The sequence below is a fragment of the Electrophorus electricus genome, chromosome 11, assembly GCF_041902795.1.
Source record: "Electrophorus electricus isolate QZ-2024a chromosome 11, ASM4190279v1, whole genome shotgun sequence".
Classification (NCBI taxonomy): Eukaryota; Metazoa; Chordata; class Actinopteri; order Gymnotiformes; family Gymnotidae; genus Electrophorus; species Electrophorus electricus.
In genome coordinates, this window is record NC_137507.1 from 14,726,975 (window position 1) to 14,750,857 (window position 23,883).

Consider the following 23,883-nt stretch of genomic DNA (forward strand, 5'->3'; position numbering starts at 1 on the left):
AGAAAACTCTACAAAAATTCGAAGCAAGTGACTGCTTGGAAAAGAAACAACTGTCCTCCTGAAAGATGTGAACACTCCTGACCAGTGATCTGTTACAAGGAACAGATGAACAACAAACAAGGAACTTGCGTCATGCCACCATTAAGAACACTTCTGATGACTCCTGTTCAACTAGTCTGTGAAAAATCCCTCCGGCAAGGGGCCCTCTACAACTAACTAGCGTTTAGTCTAGTATAAAAGGGGGTGGGAGGTGGGATGTGTGATTATTTGATCAATCACACACCCCCCCCCCCCCCACCTACCCAACCCACACCAGAATGAACACGAACATGCACATACACTAAAAAATAATAAAATCTTGTATTTGATTGGTTGGAAAATAAAACTCAAGACTTCCTCATACATATCAAGAGACTAAACTGTGGTAATATCACCTGTGTTCATGCACATCATTTTCAATGTTCTGAATAATGTGCCATTTTGAAAATGTAGGCTGTATGTTTTGGCAAGAAGGTAATTGGCATACTAAACCTGGTTTCAGGTTTATAATAAGTATAATGACTTCCTGAAGTTATGGCATGCAGAAGAACAGCATTTCATATTAGCAAAGCTGGAAGCCTTGGCCTTGTGCAACACATCAGCAGAATGAATGTCAAATCCAAGATATCCCTGATGTTTTGTTCTGAACAGTATCCTAAATATTTAAGTCTGAGATACTGAAAGTCTCTTTCTATTGCTCCAACAACAATTATTGGAAAAGGCATTGCAATGGAGGTTTTTTGTTGTTTTTTTTTAAATGCATCTGGCTCACCCTCGAACTTGACAAATTAACTGTCGTCAGACTAAAAACTGACATAATGGCTATCTTTCAGAGGTTTGTCACACTGAGCAAAGGTATACTGGTGTTTAATAAGCTGTGTGTCAAACAGTAAAACTCCGTTGTTGGCATCCACAAAGGAATAATTATTCCTGTGAAAGGATATACATTTAACTTTTGAATGTGTGGATGCTGGTTAGAAACTGCCTTATTGTGCAGACTTGAGTTTTGCAATATTTGTTAAAAAACCTTTACCTGGGTTAAGATCTTGGTATGGCACCTGTACCAGGATCTGCACAAAAAGGTGGTTTGTACAAGAAAAGTGAAAACGCAGAGCTTCATTTGCTATACTGTAGCGGCCGGTCCAGCCTCCACCACAAGGGCGCAATAGTGAGCAGCATCCTCTCAGCTGAAAATGTCCCTCCCCTCGTTCCTTCTCCCAATCCCGCTTTCCCTCTTCTTCTCCTTTCTGGTCACTGAATGTCCTCCACATAGTTGGCAGGGTAGAGGCCCACGTGGCCATCTTTCAGCCGCCCTTTGCACCATCCTTGCTCATCTTCCTCCCCAATTTTGATAAATTCATCACCTTTTAGAAAAAGGGCCCATGAGAGTGTGAGAAAAGTGAGAGTTGAGAGAGGGTTAAAGAAAGAGAGCAAAGAAGAGAGTGAGTAAACCAGTGACATGTTTTTTCACAAACACGCACATGCTACTTTATTAGAAATATTTATTAGAAGCACTTTCAAATGTTTGAAACTATACAGCTTGAATTTATAGTTTGAAACTTTAGGATATGTATTGCCATGCACAATTTGCATTTGCCATTCCTCAGTGGAAAGTGGAAAGACACTTAAGCGTAGCTGGTAATAAAGTAGTTGGTGAGTGTAGATCCCTGTAGTGTGTAGCGTGTGCCCTCTTGACAGGTTCATGCTGTTGCTCCTTTACCTGCTTTGAAGCTCAGCTCATCCTGCTCCTGGCCCTCATAGTCATACAGTGCGCGGACAGGTACAGAGATTGCTGGAGGGGATGATGGCTCATCTGCAAACGGATTCCCATTTCCGTTGGCGTCCACTGAAAAAGGGTTCCCGCCATCCTCATCTGAGGAATCCTGAGTCTTCTCCACACTGTGAGGGATTTAAAAAAAAAAAAAAAAGGGAAAAAAAAAAGCCAATGAAGCATGCTGAAGAACACAATGGAAACTTTTAATCATGGACAAGTCAGACAATAATTGGACATCCAACATGCCAGGTGACAGAAGAGGGAAAAAAGGAAGTCTTAGATGTAATGGACAAAGTAAAGTCACTCCCACTGGGAAGAAACCAAACACACACACAAGCACAAGCCCACTGTCTCATCTCTTTTTCCATAAATGGGAGGCACAGCTGTTTTATGGACTGGTACCACTGAAAAGCAGCCAGTTTATCAGGCACAGTTGAAGACATGAGGCTCAAAAACACAAGATGAACAGAAGAAAGGGCTACTTTATTTAAAGCTCAGAAACTGGATGTGACTACCAACAGGGGGCGGCATTACCACCAAACGTTTTGGCACAATAAAAAACAAGCACAGGAAAACTACTGAAAGAAGCTGTTACGGTCAGTCTTTCTGTTATGAGACTTCATGCCAAACATTTAGAAAACAACAAATTTAATCTGCATGTTAATTTAAATGCCATGCTGAATGTAGGTCAGTGTGTATACAAAAAGATTGTTGGCGTGTGCCTTCTTAAAATTTAAAAAAATGTTTTTATTTTTTTAAAAGGGACTGACTGGAAAGCTGCATGGCTCAGTGCATGACCGGGTGTCTCTGCAAAACAAAATGTGAGAAACACAGGGTGTGGGGGTGCACCAATATTCTCACTATGTAACCATGCATAGAGAGAGAAAAACAAAAACACACACCTGAAAGAAAGAAGGGATAAAGAATGAAAAAACAAGAGAAGAACACAGGAGTAAGAGCAGAGAGGGAGAATGAGAGAGAGAGAGGAAAAGGTTGCACTGCAGCATAGCAGGACAACAGCAGGTGCTTTCTGTTCACCAACATTTTGGAAATAACTTCCTCTTTTTTCACATTGACTGGGCTGCTGTTGGGCTGCTCCGCTGGAGTCTCCTCTTCTTCACCATCATCGTCATCGAATGGGTTTAAGCCCACAGGCTCTGTGCTACTGGGCACAGTCAAGCTAATAACATGAAGAAAGGCAGCACTGTGATACACACACACACAGCTGAATGACATTACCTGTGGATATTGTGTACATTGTGACAATAAAACTCTGTTTATATAGGAAGCATTGCATCACAGAAACAACAGAGCAATGTACACCATTTGTAACCTCTAACATCGTGATCATCTTTACATCACACAGAAAATGATTAAATATGACAAAGCAGTAAGAGCATCAGTCCTGTGTCCCTCTGACAGACGCCAGTCTGAAGGTCTCAACAAACAAGGTGACATGAACCATAATGCATTTCTACCCAATTACGTTACATTAAAATTCAGGCTTCATGTTACCAAGAATACGTACATTACAGAACAGACAGGATGACTGAATAAGACCTTTTGACCTTGTGGAACAGAGAAGACACCATTCCCAAGTCACTATTTCGACATAAGGGCCAGTGAAGCCAAGACAGAGGAAGGCAGCACAGTGGAAGTGTGTCAATGCAGACACTGACAAGTGTGAACAGAGTTGACATGAACACGAGTGAGAAGACATTCCTTAAACCTTCTCCTTCCCTCACTCTCATACTTGCTCAACTCTCTCCTCTGACTACCCCTCCCACACACTTCACCTATGCCGGGTCAAAGGTGGACTCGTCACGTGAGGTCCAGCCCGGTCTAAACCTCGGCTAGACAAATAAAGCTAAGCATTTGTGACATGTTTGAGATTCTTATGGGTTACTCCCTCTGCACACAGTGGAAACCAATTCTGAAGGCCTGAATGAAAGGCCAGACAAGAAGGGTAAAACATCCAACATATACTGAAATGTTTCTCTTTCAAACAGGTGATTTACACCAGCTCATTATGTTTGTATGAATTTTTGGGTCCAGTCAGTGGCAGCTACACTACTGAACAGTACAGCTCAGGAAGTGTGTAGTGGGATTTACCTGTTGTTTGTCTTGGTTGCTCGCTCTACTGTTTGACTGATGCCTGTCAGAGTCACTTCATCACTGGGCTTCTTTTTTTCTCTCCGACTCAGTGTCCGATTTAGGTCTACAGACCACTCCTAGAAAACACACACAAGAAACTCTCCCTATTAAAGGAGAAAACAGCTGATCATGCTTGCAAAGTGACCTAGCCCTATGTAGAACTAATTCCACTTAATACAGGTGATACATGTGGGTGGAGTTGTAACAGTTCTGTTTACTTCCTAGATTACAGCTAACACATAACCTCACTGTACTTATAAAAAGGAGTTTTGCAAGAGCCCTCTGTTGTTTCCATCAACACAGTGCACCCTCCCACCACCACCACCACCACCACCACCACCACCACCACCACCACCACCACCACCCTCGCATCACACACCTCACCCAAACCAGGTCTTGCATGAAGATAAAGCAGCTTTGGTCAAGAGTGTGGCATAGCACAGATGCAAACAGACAAATGTAAAAGATAACACTGTGCAGCTGCTGATAGAATATGTGCTGCAAGGAGCATTTCACTCAGCATACATGTTTCTAGGGCAACTGGAACTCTACTGAAGAATCCAGGCAAGCACTGGCAAGCCCGATTTTTCAACAGCATGAAGCTGATGATCATCAGATATTTCTCCCCCCAAGTGCAGAAAACATAGCGCATGCATCTTGCTCCACGCATTCACCACAGAATTGAAAATGCAAATGTCGAGCAGGAGTGTCTCACATTTTACTAGCTTCAGCTAGCTTTGGGGACACAGCGTGCAGACCAATGGGTGGGCACCAGCACAATGCAGTGGTGCAAGACGGCATGGTTATTTTGGCCAATCTCGTGGGAAAGGGAGGAGTTTCAGCATTGGGGTGAGGTTGCAGATCATGATTCTAGAAATAGTAGACTATAAGAGCAACGTGTTGTAACGGCAATGCTGAAAAATGCTCACAACAAAAGAGCATGAATGGTCAAATACTCAGTGAACCTATAAAAATCCACCTGACACCCCTCCCCAAATTAACGAGTTGAGCGTAGATCACATGCTCATACTTTTTTGAGCATGTTCTTTTTTATATAACCATATTAGGACATGCAAAAACACTATTGTTACATTACTGCTACAAGTATCAAAGTAAAAAAATGTAGTTGGAGCTCACATGCCAATGCCTCAAAATCACTGAGATTCGTCACCCTGATGTGAACTGGATAACAAAACACCCAAAGCACACACTATAGGGCACTGCAACACACCATACAGCAAACAAACCGCAGAACTCACTACAATGGCCCTTCTGTTATGGAAGCTTGGCCGTGATAAGTCCACCTTCTGTTTTAGAACAGGGAAGGAGCGGGCAGACAGGACTTGGTCAACAAAACTCAGCACTTCAAGAGAAATTGCCAGCACTTCACAGGTGCTTCGCCAGTGATCAGAAACCTTTGGCAAAAAGCTTAATTTGAACTTGAAAAACCGAAGCATAAGCTTCCTCAGAAAGGCTCAGTGCTTTAATGAGAAACTGTCTGCTTGGGTCAGTGATGATTCAAACACTGCAGCCTGGAAGGGAAAGTTGTTGAGTTTAAAGGACTTTAAATGATTAGAACTGTCACTATGGAATTCCTACACAAGCAGCCCGATGCTTATACATTTTTTTTCAAAAAAACAAAATCCCCACACCACGTTCAATAACTTTTACCTCACCATTCCTCCATTTTCCTCAGGGTAAAGAAAAAGAATGAATGCTTGAAAGGGAAAGAGAACGTGTGAATGAGATAGACGAGAAGAGGAGACTGATGGACAACAGGTTCATTGTACACTCTATAATAAACAAATGCTGGCTCAGAATGTCTCTCGCAGGCATGTACACGCGCGCACACACACACATGCACCTGAACTACTTGACTGACTGGTTCTCTTGCAGTAACTCACTTGATACAGAAAGATACAGTTACACTGAACAATAAATTTCTCTGTAAAACTGCTGGTGTAACTTCATGCAAGTATGAAAGAAAGTATATATAACTTCGATATAACCTTCACTCCCTCTCACGTCAAACATATTTAGTCCATGTAGAGTGCATTGATTCTAATACTCTGTGCCTTAACACATGTGGAACCTACACCAAGACAGAAATGTACCTCAAACTGAGGCCAGTTCATAGGCATGCCTGGACCATGACTGGATCGGAACCATTTCAGATCTTCCTCTGCATCAGCCGCTTGGATTGTGTCCTCCAGTGTCTGATACACAATCTGGAACCTATGGAGCCCAAACAAGACATTACTACATCACAATGTGCACCTTGGTGTAGGTGTTTATGCACAAGTGCTTGTGTGTGTGTGCGTTTGTGTACGTGTGTATGAGAGATAGAGGTGGTGGTATGTATATAAACAAAATGTTTGAGCACAGAGAGAATTTCTCAGTGTTCTCCCCATGTGCTTGGAAGAAACACTTTAAAGCTGTATGTGCCCTCCTTACTTGTGATTGGTGGAGAGGTCAAGGTGTTGTTTGACCTCCATCAAGACCTCTTTGAAGAAGCTCAGTCTCTTGTCCTCAAACTGCTGCCACTGCTCAAACACCTGCTCCATGTTCTCCATATACTGAGGAGTCACCTTATCCAGCTCCTCCAGAGACTTCTCATAGCGCTCCTTAGTCTGATGCCCCCCACCCCACACACACACACACACACACACACACACACACACACACACACACAGTTCTAAACTGTTCACTGGCAAAAACTACACATCAATCACTCACCTACCCCCTCTCCCCACCTTCTGCATATCCTGTTGGCACTTCTCCACTTTGTCCTGGAGCTTCTTCTGGGCCTCAGGATTGGCACTGTTCTCCATCTTGCTGTTGTTCTCCCTGTTGGTGGCCAGCTTTTCTTCTTTGCAGGCTGCGTGGTAGGCCTTCTTCATTGTATCCACCTGAAGCAACAGGACATAAATAAAACTCAGTACATAAGTACATCACTGCCTAAGACAGAGTGCCCAGGAGTAGAGGTAAACAATGTGTGTTAAAGTTACTGCAGTTTACATCATTACACACTTTTCTGGAGATGTCAAACAGCAGTTCTTCTAGAACGCTAAGCAACTGTTTTTATTAATCAAAAAGAATCTTACACCACTTAGAGATCCTATAAATTAGTGTTCTCTCACCATAGTTTGGATACACATTGTTTATCGTGAATATATCCCTCAGAAGTTTTAGGAAGAGGTAGTCAGATACTTGCAAATTGCTGCACCAAAACAACAGTAAATTCATGAGCCTATCAAATGCTTCCTCAGGTCCAGAAGACCAAACAACAATGGGTGGTTTTCTTGTCTAATGACAAAGTTAATGGACTTTTGCAAAACAAAGCTTGTTGACATAGCTGTGTGGGATTGCTTTATATTACGCTAACCTTGGAGGAGACAGGCACTAAACAAACAAGGAAGTGTTGTCTTCCAGACTCATTTAAGATAAATACAGTCCTGGCCACAAAGCCTTGTTTGATGGAGCCAAAACAGATCACAGATTTTAAATCATGCAATTTTCCTTAACATTCAGCAGGCAAACCTTTTCCAGGTGAGGAAAAAACAGCATCCACCAATCAGTATTGTAAATATCAATAAAAGTCATAAATAAAAAATCAGTAAATCAAAATCACAATCAGTAAGGGCTTTTAGGCAGAGCACTATAAATAGAGGTGGCCGGGTTGTGCCTGGTACCTCCTTGAGCTTCTTGGCCCAGGGCTTCTGGGCCTTTCGGAAGGAATCCTCAGCCTCCTTGGTCTCCTTGAAGCCTCCGATCATCTGCTTGTGGTAAGCGTCCTTCTGCCAGTTCTTCACCTTCTCAAAGTCTTCACCCATCAGTGCAGCCTTGACCTCCATATGGAGGTCGCTCACCTTCTCGGCCTCAGTCATCAGAGCACACCAAGCTCGCTCCAATGTCCCATACTGGGGACCTGCGGAACAGGACACTCTGGCACTACATTAATCCCATCAGCCAATCACGTTCTCCTCCTGTCACAACAACCCAGGGAAGGCTGACGGAAAAGAACCATCTGCTGCCAACCCCACCCCACCCCGCAGTGAAGTAAACAAGTCAATTCAATGTGGACTGTGCAACATTAGAATAATGCTGCCAACACAGAGGTCACCGGCACCCTCTGAGCAGAAAAGAGCAGAAAGGAACACCACATGACTGAAGTCTGGAGTATATGGTCCACGAAAACAGAAATGACCACGATGGTGGTCGACGGTGGTTGCCGGTAGTCCCTGAAGCAAAGCGAAAGGCATACCTTTATCGATGAGCTGTCTCCAGCGCTTGGACCATTCGGTAAGCTGCTGAGCATACGCCTTTTCAATACGGGCCCGCTCATGTATGCAGTTCATCAAATCGTTACACAACCTGTTCCCGTCATCCACACGCTTCACTGCACGCTTGTAGTTCCCGATCTGGGCCACAGAAGCAGTGATGTCAGGTCAATTGGATGTTACTCTTATTGCACATGCGCCAAGGTACGTATGGGTGTGTGTGTACATGCGTGTAGACTACCTCCCAGAAGCTGTCACTGGAGACGTCAACCAAAGAGTCGTTGTAGGTGCCGGACATGGCTGCTGTCTTCCGTAATCCAGAGTCCTGAAATTGAAAGGAAACATTTCCCATAACTGTCATGGTATTGGTTCCCTTCCTCGCTCAACCTCAATAACACTCAAGAGCTGCACATCTGAAGGGCTTCCCTTGGCTGGGCTCATGCACTCCAGTAGTGCACATACAAAGGGTGGAGCCCAGTCCTCTCCATCATTATTAAATATTTCAGTAACTCATGTCAGTAGAGTTGTGGAGCCAAAAGGAATACAAATATGAATGAAGAACAATAGGAACTCCATTTGTCACATTTACTGAAGAGTACAACGGTAAGCTTGTCATGCAAACGTCACCCCTAGTAAGCTGTCCCATCTCCCTCCATTTGGTGTTTTCCCCCCCCAGATTTTTTCCAGGGGAAGTGATGAAAATTCCTCCCATTATTTGTTGACACCACCCCCAGTGTGGCCCTACAAAGCTGATTTAGCTCAGTGCACTTCCAACACTCAAAACACAATATGTACCCACAACAATACACGAGAGCTACAAAGGTCATTGTGCATGCTGACCGGTCCCCAGAACCTTATCAGAAAATCAGTGGGGAAACTCATAGTTTCCATGATTTTACTAGTCAAGCAGTGTTACACAAAGCCAGGTAGCAGAGGCTGATGGGGGGGCAGGGGAGGAGGGGGGGACTAAGAAGGAAAGATTTCTTTACAGCCATCACAGTTGTGTTGGCAGGCATAGCAACAGTCACCACAGCATGACTCAGAGGCCTTAAAGCCACTGACACAGAGACACACACACACACACGTATGTCTTGGAAAAATGAAAGAAAGAAAAACAAACAAAATCAAGAAAAACAGTGCACAAACAGATGTCTGGAACTGTCACTAAAGAAAGCAGGAAAGAGGTAAACCTCTTGTACTTCATTCCATATCCTAGCCTACAGGCCAACAATAAAAATACACAAGGTCAGCTATAGTCACAGGAAGGAAATAAGGGAGAAATATGGAAAACACTCACATGGAAACACAGGCATGCATGCACAGAAACAAGTGCATACTCATCACACACACACAGAGCCCTCATCTGGACTATTTTTAAATGAAGTGAAAGATATTTGTTAAAAGAAAAGAATACATACATTGTGTTCATGGGAAGAAAAAAAACAAAAAACCCACACCATTCTGAAACTGCCATCGAGGCAATATTACAACACTGCAGATATATGTGGTCAGTGTAATATATAAACCAGTATGCATGTGCATTCTTTCTAAGAAACTCATAAGAATTGTGTGAAGACAGGTATTCACTATAACCTAATGAAACTGACAACAACTGAACCAACTCAGCCAGTGTTTTACTTTAACACAAAGACACACTAAGCACACCCAACAGGAGGCTCTTCCTCTGCTGCTAGTCAACACTGCTCAGACTCCTCCATCATGCTCATCCATCCACTTCTATTCAAGCACCATTTCCTCTCTTCCCTCAGATTGTCTGCAATATAAACCATACATCTTGAGCTTCTCTCATTCTTCATTACCACACATGCCCTCACTTCTTCCTTTCATTAACAGGTATGAGAATGACAATCTTTCAAGTTACAAAGGGTAAGCCAAGTGTAAAGGGTACACACACACACCATGCAGTCCTCTTAGAGGTATTCATATATTTATCAATCAGTTAGAAATTCCCCTTAAATCACAAGACAGCAGCCAGGTCTTTCCATGGAGTACAGATTGATGGAGTGCGTGTGCATTCAGTCAGTACTGCTGAGACAGCTGGAGCCATCTTGAGTCAGCTTCTTTTTAGTTCCTTAGGTGGTTCCCACTAGACAAACACACACACACACTTCGCAATAAGCAACAGTGCTACATGGATACAAACACCCTGACAAAGATATAGCTGAAATCCACAAATATTGCCACTCAGATAAGGCAAATGGACTACGCTAGAATGCAGAGTGAACAAGCACTTTTACAAAGCTGAATGGAACACATTTATGCAGGATAAAGCTTACGTTCCCGGTCTTAGAAAACAAAATGTACAACAACCTTCACTGCCAGTCTCTCTCATTGCTTGAGCCACAGTAGCTACTATGATACTGATGTGTATAGGTGTCCATCACTCCAATCAAATATTACACTTAAATACATAACTACACAGTATGAAACTGCTTGCTGCAAATGAACCAAGTGGAACAGCACTGAGGCTTCTTGACTTGCTCATCGTTCCAGCAGATCACCAGGGATTTTCTCAGTTCAACAAGAACATAATAAAAACATTTAAAATCTCGTTGAGATTTTAGGCTTGTTATTCTTCTAGGCCACATCTAAAATAATTGCTGCCATAGAAATACTGGAGCTCTGAGCAGGGCACTGAAATGGAGAAACAGTAAAAGCACATTAGACAAGGGCAGCTGGTGACCTTCAGGCCAGGCATGCTTTTTACCTGAACATGTTAAGCCACATCACAGGCAGGTATGCAAATACACCAGTGCCAGCACATTTAGTTTAAATACCCAACACTTGAGGTGAACCATCCAGGAGAAGCCAAAGTTTAGCTTGTTCTACAGTTTAAATGACTGAAAATGATCATAGAACACACTGCAAAGAAAACAGAAAGAAATTACGCTTAATTTAGTTATAAGACCCTTGAGAAAAGAAGAACAGAAAAACTTACTCAACAGGACATATGACATGCACCTTTCTCACCCACAAAGGGGTTTGTTTCACTAAATATCTGTAATTTGACTATGAAGTCGAAAACCACCAAAGGACTCAGTGCCCCAAGTGAAATGAGATTGAGACCAAGTCTCCTCTGATGTCTAAAAACTAGAGGGGGGAAAAAAATAAAATAAAATCAGAGCGTCACTGTGGCACAAACTGCTTCCTGTTTTAACTTGTTAATTTATTGCACAACAAACAGTTAACTTATCTGTACATCACTGTAAAACGCGCACACACACACACACACACACACACACACCTAATTAGAACAAAATTAGAACAGAAGTGCCCACCGGTGAGGAACTCTGACATGCTCAACTTGCTGTAAGATCCTTTAGGATTTTCAAAATGCACTGGGCACTTAATCATAGTGTGCATTGCTTAAAAGTCCTGAGGGCAAAAGCATACTGATAAGGGATGAAGTCATGGAGACGCATGATTACGAGAGCCGTGTGCACTATGGCTCAAACAAATTCATGCTGGTGGCCTGACTCACGCTATGACTATCAGTTTGGATCAAGATATTCCACATTCTGGATTGGCTTTATACTTTACAACCTATATAGATAGGTTATGCCACCTACAGGCTTAGGTGCAGTGAATGCACTAATGTGCATAAAATTTCAAGTACCTCATTAGAAAACTTACACTCTGTCCCACATCGAATAGTTTCCATATCGTATCAAACTTTTTCTCAAGGAAAGGACACCTTAGCTTGACCTAATGCCTGCCACTATCTGAGAGTGCAATCATATGTGCTTCTAATCTAAACACAAGTGGACTCAGTTTACTATAAAATGTCCTTATGCAGGTACAAAGTATGAGGATGGGAATAAAATATGAACAAAGATTTAAAGATAGATGATGAAGGACTGAAAGGAAGTAATGGAAATGGGTAAAGAGTATTCTCAAAGTAAAGCCCTCTGACTCCCAAACAATCTTAGTAAAGTATAAACAAACAAATAAATACATCCTCTAAACATATTGAAACATATCACTTATATCAGCTAAAATGAAATTAGGTTGTCACTGCTTAGTTACCGAACACTCCTGCCCCAATAAATACAGGGAAATCAAAATGTAAATGCACTCCGAAATCTCTAAAATCAGCAGGACACTTGGGCAGCAGAAACCTTAAGAAGCAGTCAGTCTCAGGCACCCTCCTTCCCCTGCTAAACCTACTTCGTCACAGCAATTTTAAATTCCCACAATTAGTAGGCTTAATGTTTATTTGTGGTGATAAATTTAAGGCATTAAAACGGACTGTAAAAAATCCAAAATCCTGTTACGATTTCTGCTTTGTTTATTGCACAGCCTCACATAAAATATTGTTTTTGAGTAAAAGGAGCAACTTCTGTAATTTACTGTGTTAAGGCCATGGTAAATGGTTAGTTATTGTAAACAACATTAAGTTCCAATTAAACATGCAAATTAATAGAGCAATAAATGAGCAAGAAAGGATAATCTAACAATGGCATAAAAATAGCTTACAACAGGACAGATTTCCATTATAGGGTATTTGTTAAGACTTTCATAGACATGATTTTTCCCTGCTATTACACCATATTTCCTGTAGAATCCATGATTCATATCTGCAATTTAAACACATGCATCACAAGGATATATCACAAAGGGCTTTCACTACCAACAAATAAATAAACAACAAAAAAAATGAATCACAAAAAGCATTTAATTCTTAAGTGAACAGCACAGCGCAACAAGCACTCAGAATTTCATGAGGCGATGTGTAACTTTTGACCTTATTGAAAAATTTCTGTGGAGATACATAACCATAGCAACCAAAGTTCCCTGACCCTCTGTGACCTCATCAATGCCCCAAGCAATTAGGCTCCGATTTCTGAGAGTATACAGTGCAGCTGTGCAGCCATATTCTTTCAGATTACATTCATGAGAACATTTTTGTACACTCACTGCAAGGAGTACAGCCTACAAACATGCCCTCAGATTTCAACCAATGCCATAGCCAGAGCAGCTGCGGCAGCAGTCCAAAACCAGAGTTAAATGACTCTACTGTTTACTTTACAATGACACAGGTTGTCAACCGCAGTAATATCTAATTTTTAGTTAATTTTTGGAATGTTCTAGTGCAAGACTTCTTAATTGCATAAAATATGTGCTTAGCATTACTGGTTAGATATGACTTCATCCATGTACTATGTTTGGGCATACAATGGGATGATATTAAAATTCCAGACAATGTTCTACCTGTTACAGGAGCCCCATGGAACTGAACGCCTGTGAGTGCTCTAATGACAGGCTAGGCCAAACAATGCCTCACCTTTATCCCTTTAACACTCTACAACCAGTGGAGAGAATGATACATAACGGGTGGAAACTCAAAGTGTAAAATGAATACGAAAAAAAAAAAAGTTTCACATCACAGCTGAAGGGTTTTCCAGCTTACTTTTCCAGCCCTGGCATCCAAAAGCACCTGAGATTGCCGCTTTTAATGTCCACCAAAAGCTGAAACCTCTGCGGCACAAGAGTGCTTTCAATTCTCTTTAACCCTGCTACAACACACATGGTCATCACACATTGCACTGCCAATGCAGGGCAGAACATTTTATGACAATAGCCACATGGTCTGCAAATGAGTGAAAATAGTTCTTAATGTTCCTCAGATATTTAAGTCTATAGTCAGGGTCATGCTGTAAGTCACATGTAACTGAGTAAGCAGTGCAAGGCATCTTAAAAAAAAACAAAACCCAAAACAACAATTCTGAAAAACTTTTTGGCATTTACTTCACCTGTACTCACACCATCTTGCAAAATAATAAGTGATAAAATGTCAAATTTGTTTGCTGTTTCATTCTATTTTTCGTTAAGCATATCACAGGATAAGCGAGCAAAACAAATCAAACAATGTGACGTCCAAGGATATTAAGAGTAGGAAGGCAAACGAAAACAGCATCAAGAGAAACAAGCTCGGACAGTTGCTTGACCTTTTATCTTGAAAACTAAATGGTCGAGCAGTTGTCATTTCAGCGACTATTTGCTAGGCTACAGTCCCAGTCCGACTGCGTGTCTATTCTTTTAGGCACATTTACGTTTGTTTATCTTTATGTTGACCCAGTATTAGTGCAGGCATACCATTCTTTTTCTTCATAATGATTTATACATTGTTCTGTCCTTGGTTTTATATTGGGTATATAAAATCTTCATTTAAGAAAGCCACAATTTTTTCCATAGCCTAGGGCCACAAAGGAGCTTCACCCGGTTATACCTGCAGTATGTATAGATAAATGTTTGGATATTACAATTTTAAACAGTTTTTAGTGTAACGTTGTAAATATGTAGTTGGTTATATAGCTTGTTATTTAACTTTGTCAGTTTAGAATTTCGATTACAACTTAGCTACGCTAGTTAACCTAGTTAGCTAACCACTGTAGTCATACGAGCTGCTTAGCCTAGCTAGCTACCATAGCTTACTAAGGTAGCTTACTAAAGCAGCGTAAATGGAAAGACTTCATTGGACGATATTAGCTACATTTATGCTAACCATACGGTTAGAGTTAGTTTATAGTTGAATTTTTCAGCGAGATGTGCGCTAAAAGAAAAAGTAGCTAGCCGGCTAAGTTAGCATCCATAACAAAACTGCTACCAGGCTTTTTTTCTTTAACCAAGGTCTAGCTAGCTATGTCCCTGCCCCGCCCTTCTAATGTTGGTTAACTAGTCTCAACACTGTTCAATTGAAAGCTGAGAGACTATAATAAGATGTAAAAAAATTAAATACAACACAGGATTATTCCAATTCTAACTATACTCTTAAAATGTAATACAATAACGAATATTGTCTAAGTCAGGTAGCTTAGCTAGCCGACTAACCCAATGCATTTACTGTAAAGTTAACATAACTGTTCAAAGTTCAGTGCGAAGCACCGTTATTAAACTTAACTTGGAGATGCTTGCCGAAAAAGTGCCGGCTAGTACGATCACGCTAGATAACTACTCATTCCAGAGTTTTTTTAACGCTTTTTGTCGACTTCTAAACCGTTGTTAAATAGTTAGCTAGTGTTTGCTATCTAGCCAGCTAACCACTAACGTTACTTTAGCTCAGCATTTAGCATTAACTAGACTGGCATTAATTAGCGAGCTAGGTACCCAGATATTTCGTTAGCTGCACTTTTTGGCAAGTTAAGGTGTACTGTAAAACTTTATAATTGTGTATGTCTATTTTTAATGAACTCTGCCAGCCAACTTGGACAGTTCTGCTAGCAACTCTAGCTAGCTAAGATAGTTAGCTTAGCTAAATTAGCCAGCAACTAACTTGCTATTAGGGAAAAGCAGACTTACAGCAAAGTTCCAATGTCGACTATATATATATATATATATATATATATATATATATATATATATATATATATATATATATATATATATAATTTATTTATATCTTCTTTACCTTAGCTAGTTGCGTTAGGTCCAACGGGTCGCGCAGAAATAAGAACCCTTATTACTTTCCTAACTAGATAAGCTATTCTTCTCGGATACTCAACTAATGCGGAGAGAAAGCTGGAGCCTCCTCCTCGCACTTATCTCTGACGTAACTGTGGAAGTGAGATTATAAATTGAAATATATATATTACCAAGATTATTTGTTAAATGAAAGGTGATCTGTTTTTAATATGACTGTTTGCTGGGATTTTGCAAATGATTTTTCGTTCTTAAGTTAGTAAAGATGTCCAGCTAACTAAATCAATCGAGCTTTATTCTGAATTTTGTGTGTAGGAGTTCCCTTCAAAACTACATTTTACAAAGGTATAGAAACCTTATTAAATGGGGTGGTTTATATTTGGAGATCGAAACTATTTCATGCTTTGGGGAAGTTAATCGGAAAGTTAGGTTACAACGAAAAAACATAACGGGTAAACGCAGGTGTAGAGGTATAGTACAAGAAAGGGTGAGGATGTTGACAATAGTAGCGCTTGACTTAATTATTTTGGTCATTCTTTACTAACAGTCATGTTTTAGATGTTGGGCAAAGTGAGACTTTGAAATACTGAAAAGTTAAAGCAATCTAATCAAATTGTTTCATGGTTTCGAAACAATTCGACATCCGTCTCTACGATGGCACCTACTGTCCACTTTTTTCATCACATCTTAATTGCTATTCTGTGAAACTACTCAGTAAGTGTGCACAAAGACTAAACTATTTATAATTCTTGTAGGTTATAACAGGTTATCGATACATATGATCGATAAATATTTCGGAAAGATCACCATACAACCAACAAACAAAAGCTTTCAAGTTATCAGAGACAGCAAATCAGGACTGTAATGAACAGTGTTTTTCAGTAAATATTCATTTATTTATGTTGTGTTTAATATCTGCAGACCTTTTCAGTTTGATTTTCAAATTCATGTGTAAGGAATGAAACTTAGGAAGATAATCCATTGACAAAATTAAGGTATATATATTTAGATAACCACATGGGTTTTGCGGGTCCGAGTGTGCTTTGTATTTCATGAAGTGTAGGACCCTTTAATGTGCTTTCTTTGTAAAACGTGTTTCGTCAACGGCGGAATGAAGTGTGAGTGAATGTAGAATTATGGTTCTGTAACATGAATAAACAATCTCTTACGTTTGTTAGACGATATATAATTTTTTTTTATTCAAAAATAGGTGATATTTTTGTGACTATTTTCTGTCCTAGCTCCAAGATGGTGGAATGAACCCCCACTTGCTCTCCGGACAACAGAGTCCCTTGCAGTCTTCAAACGTAGACTGAAGACCCATCTATTTGCAGAATATTTAAAGGACAACTGATACTGCTCCCTTATTGACGGACTAATTTAGTACTTATTGTCGGGCACTGTTTATGTTGTTTAACAAACTCTAGAACTTATTGTTTATAGCACTTATCATTGTTTAAGATTGACATTATATATTTTGCACTTCTAGGTATCAGCATTCATCCCTGTATCCTACAGTATTCTAGTTCATTGGTATGTTTAATTCTAACCTACTATACTGTACTTGGATATATTCTATGAGTAAATAACAGAGCACTTTTGTAAGTCGTTCTGGATAAGAGCGTCTTGATGCTTGTCTTCACGCTCTCAAATCACAAACCGTCGAAGTTGGGATGTGTTTGTTTGATTTTTACGCATTCGTAGAGAGTTCCAGACACTGTCAATTAAACATGGGAGTGGCAGGTACTGTATGCCACCTGTCGAAACGGGTGAAACCAACAACAGCTTTGCTTAGCCATGGTCACGTAACATGGGCGTTTTAAGACGAACTTCCGCTTTTCTGAACTTCCGCTTCAGAAAAGCGATAGAATATCATTTATAGTACTTGTTGGTGAAATCCCATGCATTGTAGTAGTGTTAACCTGCTACTGCCTATCAAAAATAAGCACTTACAAAAGAGTTTTAACCGTTCAATTACACTCATAAATGTTAAAATCAGCTCGTTGTCCAGAGTAAGTGTGCAACTCACAATCTGTTGAATCGTGCTGTCCACAGTTTGTAACATTTTCAGTAGGCCACCAACTCAAATGTGACATCGGCATCATCCCATATTAATACAATTGAAGTCAATATAGACCAGAGACGGGTGATTTGGACACTTTATTGGATACCTCCGAATCTTTGGCCTCACTACAATCAATTTCAGGCTGCACGATCTATATTTAGAGAATATGTAGCTTCGTACTGTATTTTTGGTGTCCTCCAAGTCAACTTGCATGAAGGAAACTCGTGGCATGATAAGACACCACTGCATGGCACCAAACACGTAATTTTTATATTAACATTCAATATGCAGACTCCATTTGCGCGCATCGCATTAACAATAAATAAGACGCATAAAAACTGTTATATAAAAAACAAACAAACAAACAAACAAACACAAAAACCCTCACTGATCACTTAACAGCAGTTTAATTGATTACTTAGTGTGAACGTTGTCCACAAGTAAGGGCAGAGTTTCAACATTTCCTCCCTTTTGATAATTAATTTTGTCGTTCAACTTTCACTGCAAACATTCTCTTTAATTTGGAAATCTATCAGTAGATTTGATGCTTTATAAAAGACGTTGCAACAAAGGGGTATTTTCTGTTTAAGTCTCTCTGTCCTCACTGTGAAGCTATTTAAATGTCATGCAGGAACGTATGTGAATTCGTATTTGGCGGGACAGGAAGATTCTGATCATCAAAGTGCAAATACGTGCATATTCCCAGAGTCTTGAGCTTTGTCAGATCAACGGTTGTTTCAGAGGTCAGTTGTCAGGCTCATGATCTCACTTCCAGGTGGCTGTTACGGGGCGTACAATGCTTGACCTTGTGCTTTTTGATCCCAGTGGCTGACCTGACCGGCTCCGGAATTCACGCTCGGTATTCTCGCTCAGTGTCTGTTCTTCATCGTAACTGAGAGAGACAGAAAACAGTTCAATCACATATAATAACAGCATCCATATAAACCATATAAAATTTATATACACGAATAATCATTTGCTTAGGCTCTCATGACACAGTAGCTTCCGTCCCTTCGATAGCTCAGTTGGTAGAGCGGAGGACTGTAGAGGCTGCAGTAGACATCCTTAGGTCGCTGGTTCGAATCCGGCTCGAAGGAAAAAATTTTTTCAAAGCTGCTCAACAACTATTAATCGTGTTTCTCATAGTAAACAATCCACAACGCAAACGACTTTAACATTTTTTTTTCAATAATAAATAAAATTTAAAATTATGTATGGAAATTGTATACTGTGTTTTTAACTGGGCCAGAAAGTGTACAGAGAGATGCAAAGGTTTTTTGAGAATTCCACTATTATATTGATTCTACTTTGTCTTCAAGTAAGTACAAACTGTGCTTCATCTTGTTCTTCTGATATAGGTCTGATAAACTGTTCATGTGATATGGGAAAAAACACTTAACAAAAGTATGTTTCAAGTGAAAGTGCTGGACCATGAAAAGTTTAAAATGATGTCACTTGTCAAATACTTTTGCAAGTTGTATGTAAATCTCTACAACCCTATCGGTGAATGAGGATATCACTCACAGGACTTGATAGTTTCCCAGAGCCTCTTTGGGTGGGCTGCGGTTCCAGCGGCAATCTGGAATCTCGCCATTGGGTGCAACAATGTTGAGTGTGTCATTGATAAGGTTGTACTTCAGAATGCGGTCATTAGCAGTGCTCGAGGTGAGTGAAGGAGAGGCATTCACCTGACAGACAGACACACACACCGCTGTATGAGGAATTACTTTCTGACAGTCTGTCTAGTGTACATGCTGTTATATTCTTAAACACACACACACACACACACACACACACACACACACACACACACACACACACACACACACACACACACACACAGGAGAGTCTTTCCTGAGTTTCTAAAATGGGTTTCACACTTTAATCATAACTGCATGCACCCTTCTACAGCAACATCTTCAATAGTTTCCCACTGAACTAAATATTACTTTGCCTATATCTAAACCAAACCTAAATATCAGTAACTAAAAAAAGAAATCGTCTGTATCTTTTCCAGAGAAAAAGCAATATAATTTTAGCAATTTTACACTTGGTCCCATTCACATGGGATTAAAATGCGAAGTCTGCAATTATTACTAATAATGGTGATTAATAGTTATTAAGGATATTCTGAATGCATGAAACGCACTAACTTGTACTCAGTAAATATTAATAAAAACAAAGAAAACTGCTCTTTATTTATACCAACACTAAAAACCTATGTGAATGCAACGTCACTGGTTTTCTATGTCAAAATACAAATAGAATTCTACTGACATATGTTATACTACAGTAGCAAGCAGTGGTGTTTTGGACTCCCTCAAACCCATGACCTTCTACTGAGATAGTAATCCTGTCTACATGGAACATTAATGTCAGTAATGTGCTCTAAGGTCTGTCTTATAATTGGATGGAATGTACATTCTCATTGACATGAAGGTAAAATATCTGAGTGTGAGAGAGATAACACTCACCTCAATAAGCCACGGCTTGAGCTTGTCATCGATAATGATGTCATACCCATAGCATTCGAAGCAATGTTTGTCATTGTTCATGACAGGCTGTGGGAGGAATGTGGGTGAGAAAAGAGGAAGGAAGTGTTTGGGTGGGTGTATGTTGGTTCCTTGTGGTTAGTACTTCAAAGGGTATTTTGAATTTTATGATTTAAATAAGGTTTACGAACATATGGAATGAAAGGAAAACCTTAAGTGAGAAAAGGAACAATATCATTGATGCATATTAAGTGATACTGGTCTTGTGGTTTACAGTATATAGTAGTCTGTAAGTATCACATTGTACTTGAAACAAAATAATATCTGCTTAATTGAAGGGTATTTACATCTGCACTGTGTGATACGGAATCACAGACCTTTTATACTTTAACCTTCCCAGACTTTATAGCAAACCATACTTTGATCTGGCTGAGAAAAACATAAGCAGCTAGTTGTACAATTACTTTTGCTCCTCAGAAATGGAAGGACTATGTGTAAAAGGGTGTAATTCTTCTACACCTCACCCAGTACGGAGGAACAAACTCTTGAATTAAAGCCAATAGTGTGGACTTTAACTTCATAGTGCTGGTGTACAGAGTCAACACAACAAAACTTTCACTACCCAACTATACTGTATAATTAATCAATGTTTTATTTATTTGTTTAGATGAGAAAAAAGGGAGAATGTTTGTAAAAGTGAGTTCACTTACAGCCACAGCTTTGAGTGACTGCACTACGATCCAGTAGATCTGGTCAAAGAGATGGTTGGTGACATCCTTTCCTCTGGTGCTCTCTAGATACAGTCTCAGGTTACTGACTGTCCATTTACCACCATGCACATGGTTATAATCATCCTGCAGAACACACACAGATTTTACATGTGGGTGTGTGCACACATACAAACACATAAGCATGCAAACACACATACAAGCACACAAACATTCACACAACAAATCTTCACTTACGCCATGTTTTTGGATTGCAACATTTGTAAGATGAACAAACATGTTGTCCAGCTCACTAGTGCTAGGGGTGTATTTAACAGTGCAAAATCGGCAAAATCCAAGTTTATACCTGCAAAAGCAAAGAATAATAAATCTCTCTTTAAAATAAATGTGTTCAGTGTAAATATTTTTGCTATAAAATATGAGCCTTGGAATACTGAGCTCCTGCTTAGCACTCACATGTAACATTTGAGTGGCCGGTAGGTCGTAACCAATACATACAGACGCAAATCAAACTTCTTCCCACCAATCAACAGTGGATTATCAATATATAGTGAGATCACATAAGCCTCCTTCCCACTGTTAGCTGCCATAAACCTAAAAGAAGTAACACAGAACATGCAGATTTTCTTTGCAGGAAATGATGATAAACAAGTGCTCTAGACACTATGCTAAGCCTATCGATGCAGGCATGATTCCAGCTGTGCATGCAGCAAAAAGCAGGACACGCCTGACTTTAGGTCAGTAGGAAAAATTGATCACCAGCACAACAGTTGAACTGTTGCTTTAAAAGTGAATAGTCTACAGACTACACAAACTGGAGGAAAAAGTTGCATTGACAGTGCCAAATAGTACCATGTACATGTTAGAAGCAGGTGCTATATATAATACAAGAGACATACGGTGTCAGCTGTTCAATGTATGTACATCTAATATACCATAACCTCTGATGAGTGCACATACACACACATCTAACACGTACAAGTCTCTATCCAATGCTACCAAGTTACATTACTTCCCCTAGTGGAGCTTACGTGGAAGTGCGGCTGTCCCGGGACCATTTTTTGATCTGGGAGAGTTTGTTGATGAGAAATATTCCTTTGCCCTGAGCCTTCCCACAGGGCTTCATGATCCATGTGCTGGATGGGCTCTTGCGGAATTCCTCCACAAACAGGTTATAGTCGCCTGGCAGCATGAATGTCACTGGCACGAAATCTGATCACAGCAGATGAAATTAGATGTTGTGTAAAAGAGAGAGCAGATAATGGGGGAGACAATGGAACAGAAAAAAATGTAGAAGAGAAGTAACGGGAGTCTCAAAGTGAGAAAACAGGCACTGACAAAAAAAACCAAACAGAAAATAGCAGAATACGTTATTAATCAGTAAAAGATTGATGGGATGATGTCCCAGTACCCAGGTAAATATATTTTCCGCTTTCATCTTTCTCAGAGAGGGGACTTCCCTCCTTCTCCAGCTCCTTCCTGTAGCGTTTTATGTTCTTGATCATCAGATCTTTCCTTGTCAGCTCATAGTGGTTTGGGAAGTGGTTAACCATCTGATCATCAGACAAGCGATAGCCTGTGTCCACACTAAAAACATTCCGAATGGTCTGGATGCTCATCCTGCAAAGAAAGATGCATTGAGACACTTTACAGGTAACATGGGTGAGTTTAATACAGAAATACTGGAACATGCAGAGCAGCTAAAGTGCACCACAGTCATAAGTGTATAAATATAAACAGAAGTGTATAAATAACTGGTGTCTTACCAATAAAAGTTCCAGTCCTCGCTGTCCGTCACTTGTGTCCATCCTCTCTTCTCAAAATTATTGACGAGCACTGATTTCTCTATATCGGTCACCCATTTTACCTTACCAGCCATCACTTCTCTCGGGACGAACCTCACTACTACACATGTCAAAGTAAAGGAAAAACACTTCGCTGCGACCAATTAGTACGCGCTCAAGTTGCAATCAAGTGCAACGCTCACAAAAACAAATTCTATTGACCAGCTCCGATCTTTCTCTAAAAGGTTAGCTAGCTACTCACTTAGGATATTAACTTAGCTAGCTACCAATCAAGGCCGGGGGAGGCATGCTAGCTTGCCAGCTAGTCAATACAGTAGTCACAGTTAGCTAGATTGCACCAGTGTCTAAAGATCTTAGCTAAATCAGATGGATTAAAAATGTCACTTTTATCTATTTAAATTTTAATGCTGTTTATACCTTGTGTCATCACAAATCGGATATTTCTTCATCTTTTCTAGGTACTCTGTCTTCCACAACGAAAATAACACAACATAGGTAGGGGTAGCGAATGCTAGATACTGTGGGAGGAGGTCCATTTGTCCATGGCAACGACTTACCTCCGGATTCCCCCAAAATTTAATATCTGCCAAAATAAAAGTCTAACATTTTGCCACTTGCAAAATTAATGTACTGTATTCAACTGAAAACGTCTCTTCCTTCAACATTTGGTTGAAACTTGCCAAAAGTATTATCTTGCTTTTCCTGAGGAGACCTGAGAGCACATATGAATATTTGAAGACAATAGTGGAGGAAATGGTAAGGTTTAGGTCAGAACTCTTAGGATCCCTGGTGTGTTTATGCATCCATTAGTTTCATTTTTTAAATTGAAATTTGGAAATTGTAATTCCACTGGGTGTTGAGTGGCCTCAGATGTAATTTACTACATGTACCCTTGTGGTGAACAAATGTTCAGAATTATTTGCAGCACTATCTGTTAAATGATTTGCTAAAAAGCTAAAAGTAGCGATTGAGCGTTTGCAGAATCATGCAGAAAGACACCAAATTCAGTACTGAAATGTTCAGTACTGAAGGTCAACATGTTTATACTTTGTTTCAAAATGACAGTGAAACATAGTTTATATTTGTCCCAGAATTAATAGTCTTTA

General features: G+C 40.1%; 2 protein-coding genes, 1 long non-coding RNA gene and 1 other non-coding gene across 7 annotated transcripts; 2 read left to right on the forward strand and 2 right to left on the reverse strand.

Annotated features, from left to right (window-relative positions):
* Positions 1–232: 232 nt before the first annotated feature.
* On the reverse strand, positions 233–15,804 carry pacsin2 (protein kinase C and casein kinase substrate in neurons 2). Of its 4 annotated transcripts, XM_035528314.2 has the most exons (11): positions 15,677–15,804; positions 8,489–8,572; positions 8,232–8,388; positions 7,660–7,895; positions 6,721–6,876; positions 6,422–6,597; positions 6,082–6,202; positions 3,926–4,044; positions 2,856–2,993; positions 1,760–1,938; positions 233–1,403 (listed from the first exon to the last, which is right to left on the reverse strand). In XM_035528314.2, the coding sequence occupies exons 2-11, from the start codon at positions 8,543–8,545 to the stop codon at positions 1,291–1,293; spliced, it is 1,452 nt and encodes a 483-aa protein (XP_035384207.1). In that variant the 5' UTR covers positions 8,546–8,572; positions 15,677–15,804; the 3' UTR covers positions 233–1,290. The 4 variants fall into 4 exon arrangements, with proteins under 4 accessions (XP_035384207.1, XP_035384208.1, XP_081578663.1 ...); XM_035528315.2 differs by lacking the exon at positions 2,856–2,993; XM_081722536.1 differs by lacking the exon at positions 233–1,403 and having other exon boundaries at positions 1,799–1,938; positions 2,584–2,993; positions 15,677–15,800.
* A 154-nt stretch (positions 15,805–15,958) lies between these two features.
* LOC145659681 (uncharacterized) lies at positions 15,959–17,354 on the forward strand. Its single transcript, XR_014125782.1, has 2 exons — positions 15,959–16,401; positions 16,929–17,354. It is a non-coding gene; the product is annotated as an uncharacterized LOC145659681 (long non-coding RNA).
* Positions 17,355–17,832: 478 nt separating this feature from the next.
* ttll1 (tubulin tyrosine ligase-like family, member 1) lies at positions 17,833–23,337 on the reverse strand. Its single transcript, XM_027003834.3, has 10 exons — positions 23,195–23,337; positions 22,739–22,877; positions 22,384–22,592; positions 22,004–22,184; positions 21,429–21,566; positions 21,210–21,318; positions 20,955–21,098; positions 20,227–20,313; positions 19,277–19,440; positions 17,833–18,644 (listed from the first exon to the last, which is right to left on the reverse strand). The coding sequence occupies exons 1-10, from the start codon at positions 23,202–23,204 to the stop codon at positions 18,518–18,520; spliced, it is 1,308 nt and encodes a 435-aa protein (XP_026859635.3). The 5' UTR covers positions 23,205–23,337; the 3' UTR covers positions 17,833–18,517.
* trnay-gua (transfer RNA tyrosine (anticodon GUA)) lies at positions 18,763–18,849 on the forward strand. The gene is given in 2 exon segments: positions 18,763–18,799; positions 18,814–18,849. It is a non-coding gene; the product is annotated as a tRNA-Tyr (tRNA).
* Positions 23,338–23,883: the final 546 nt, after the last annotated feature.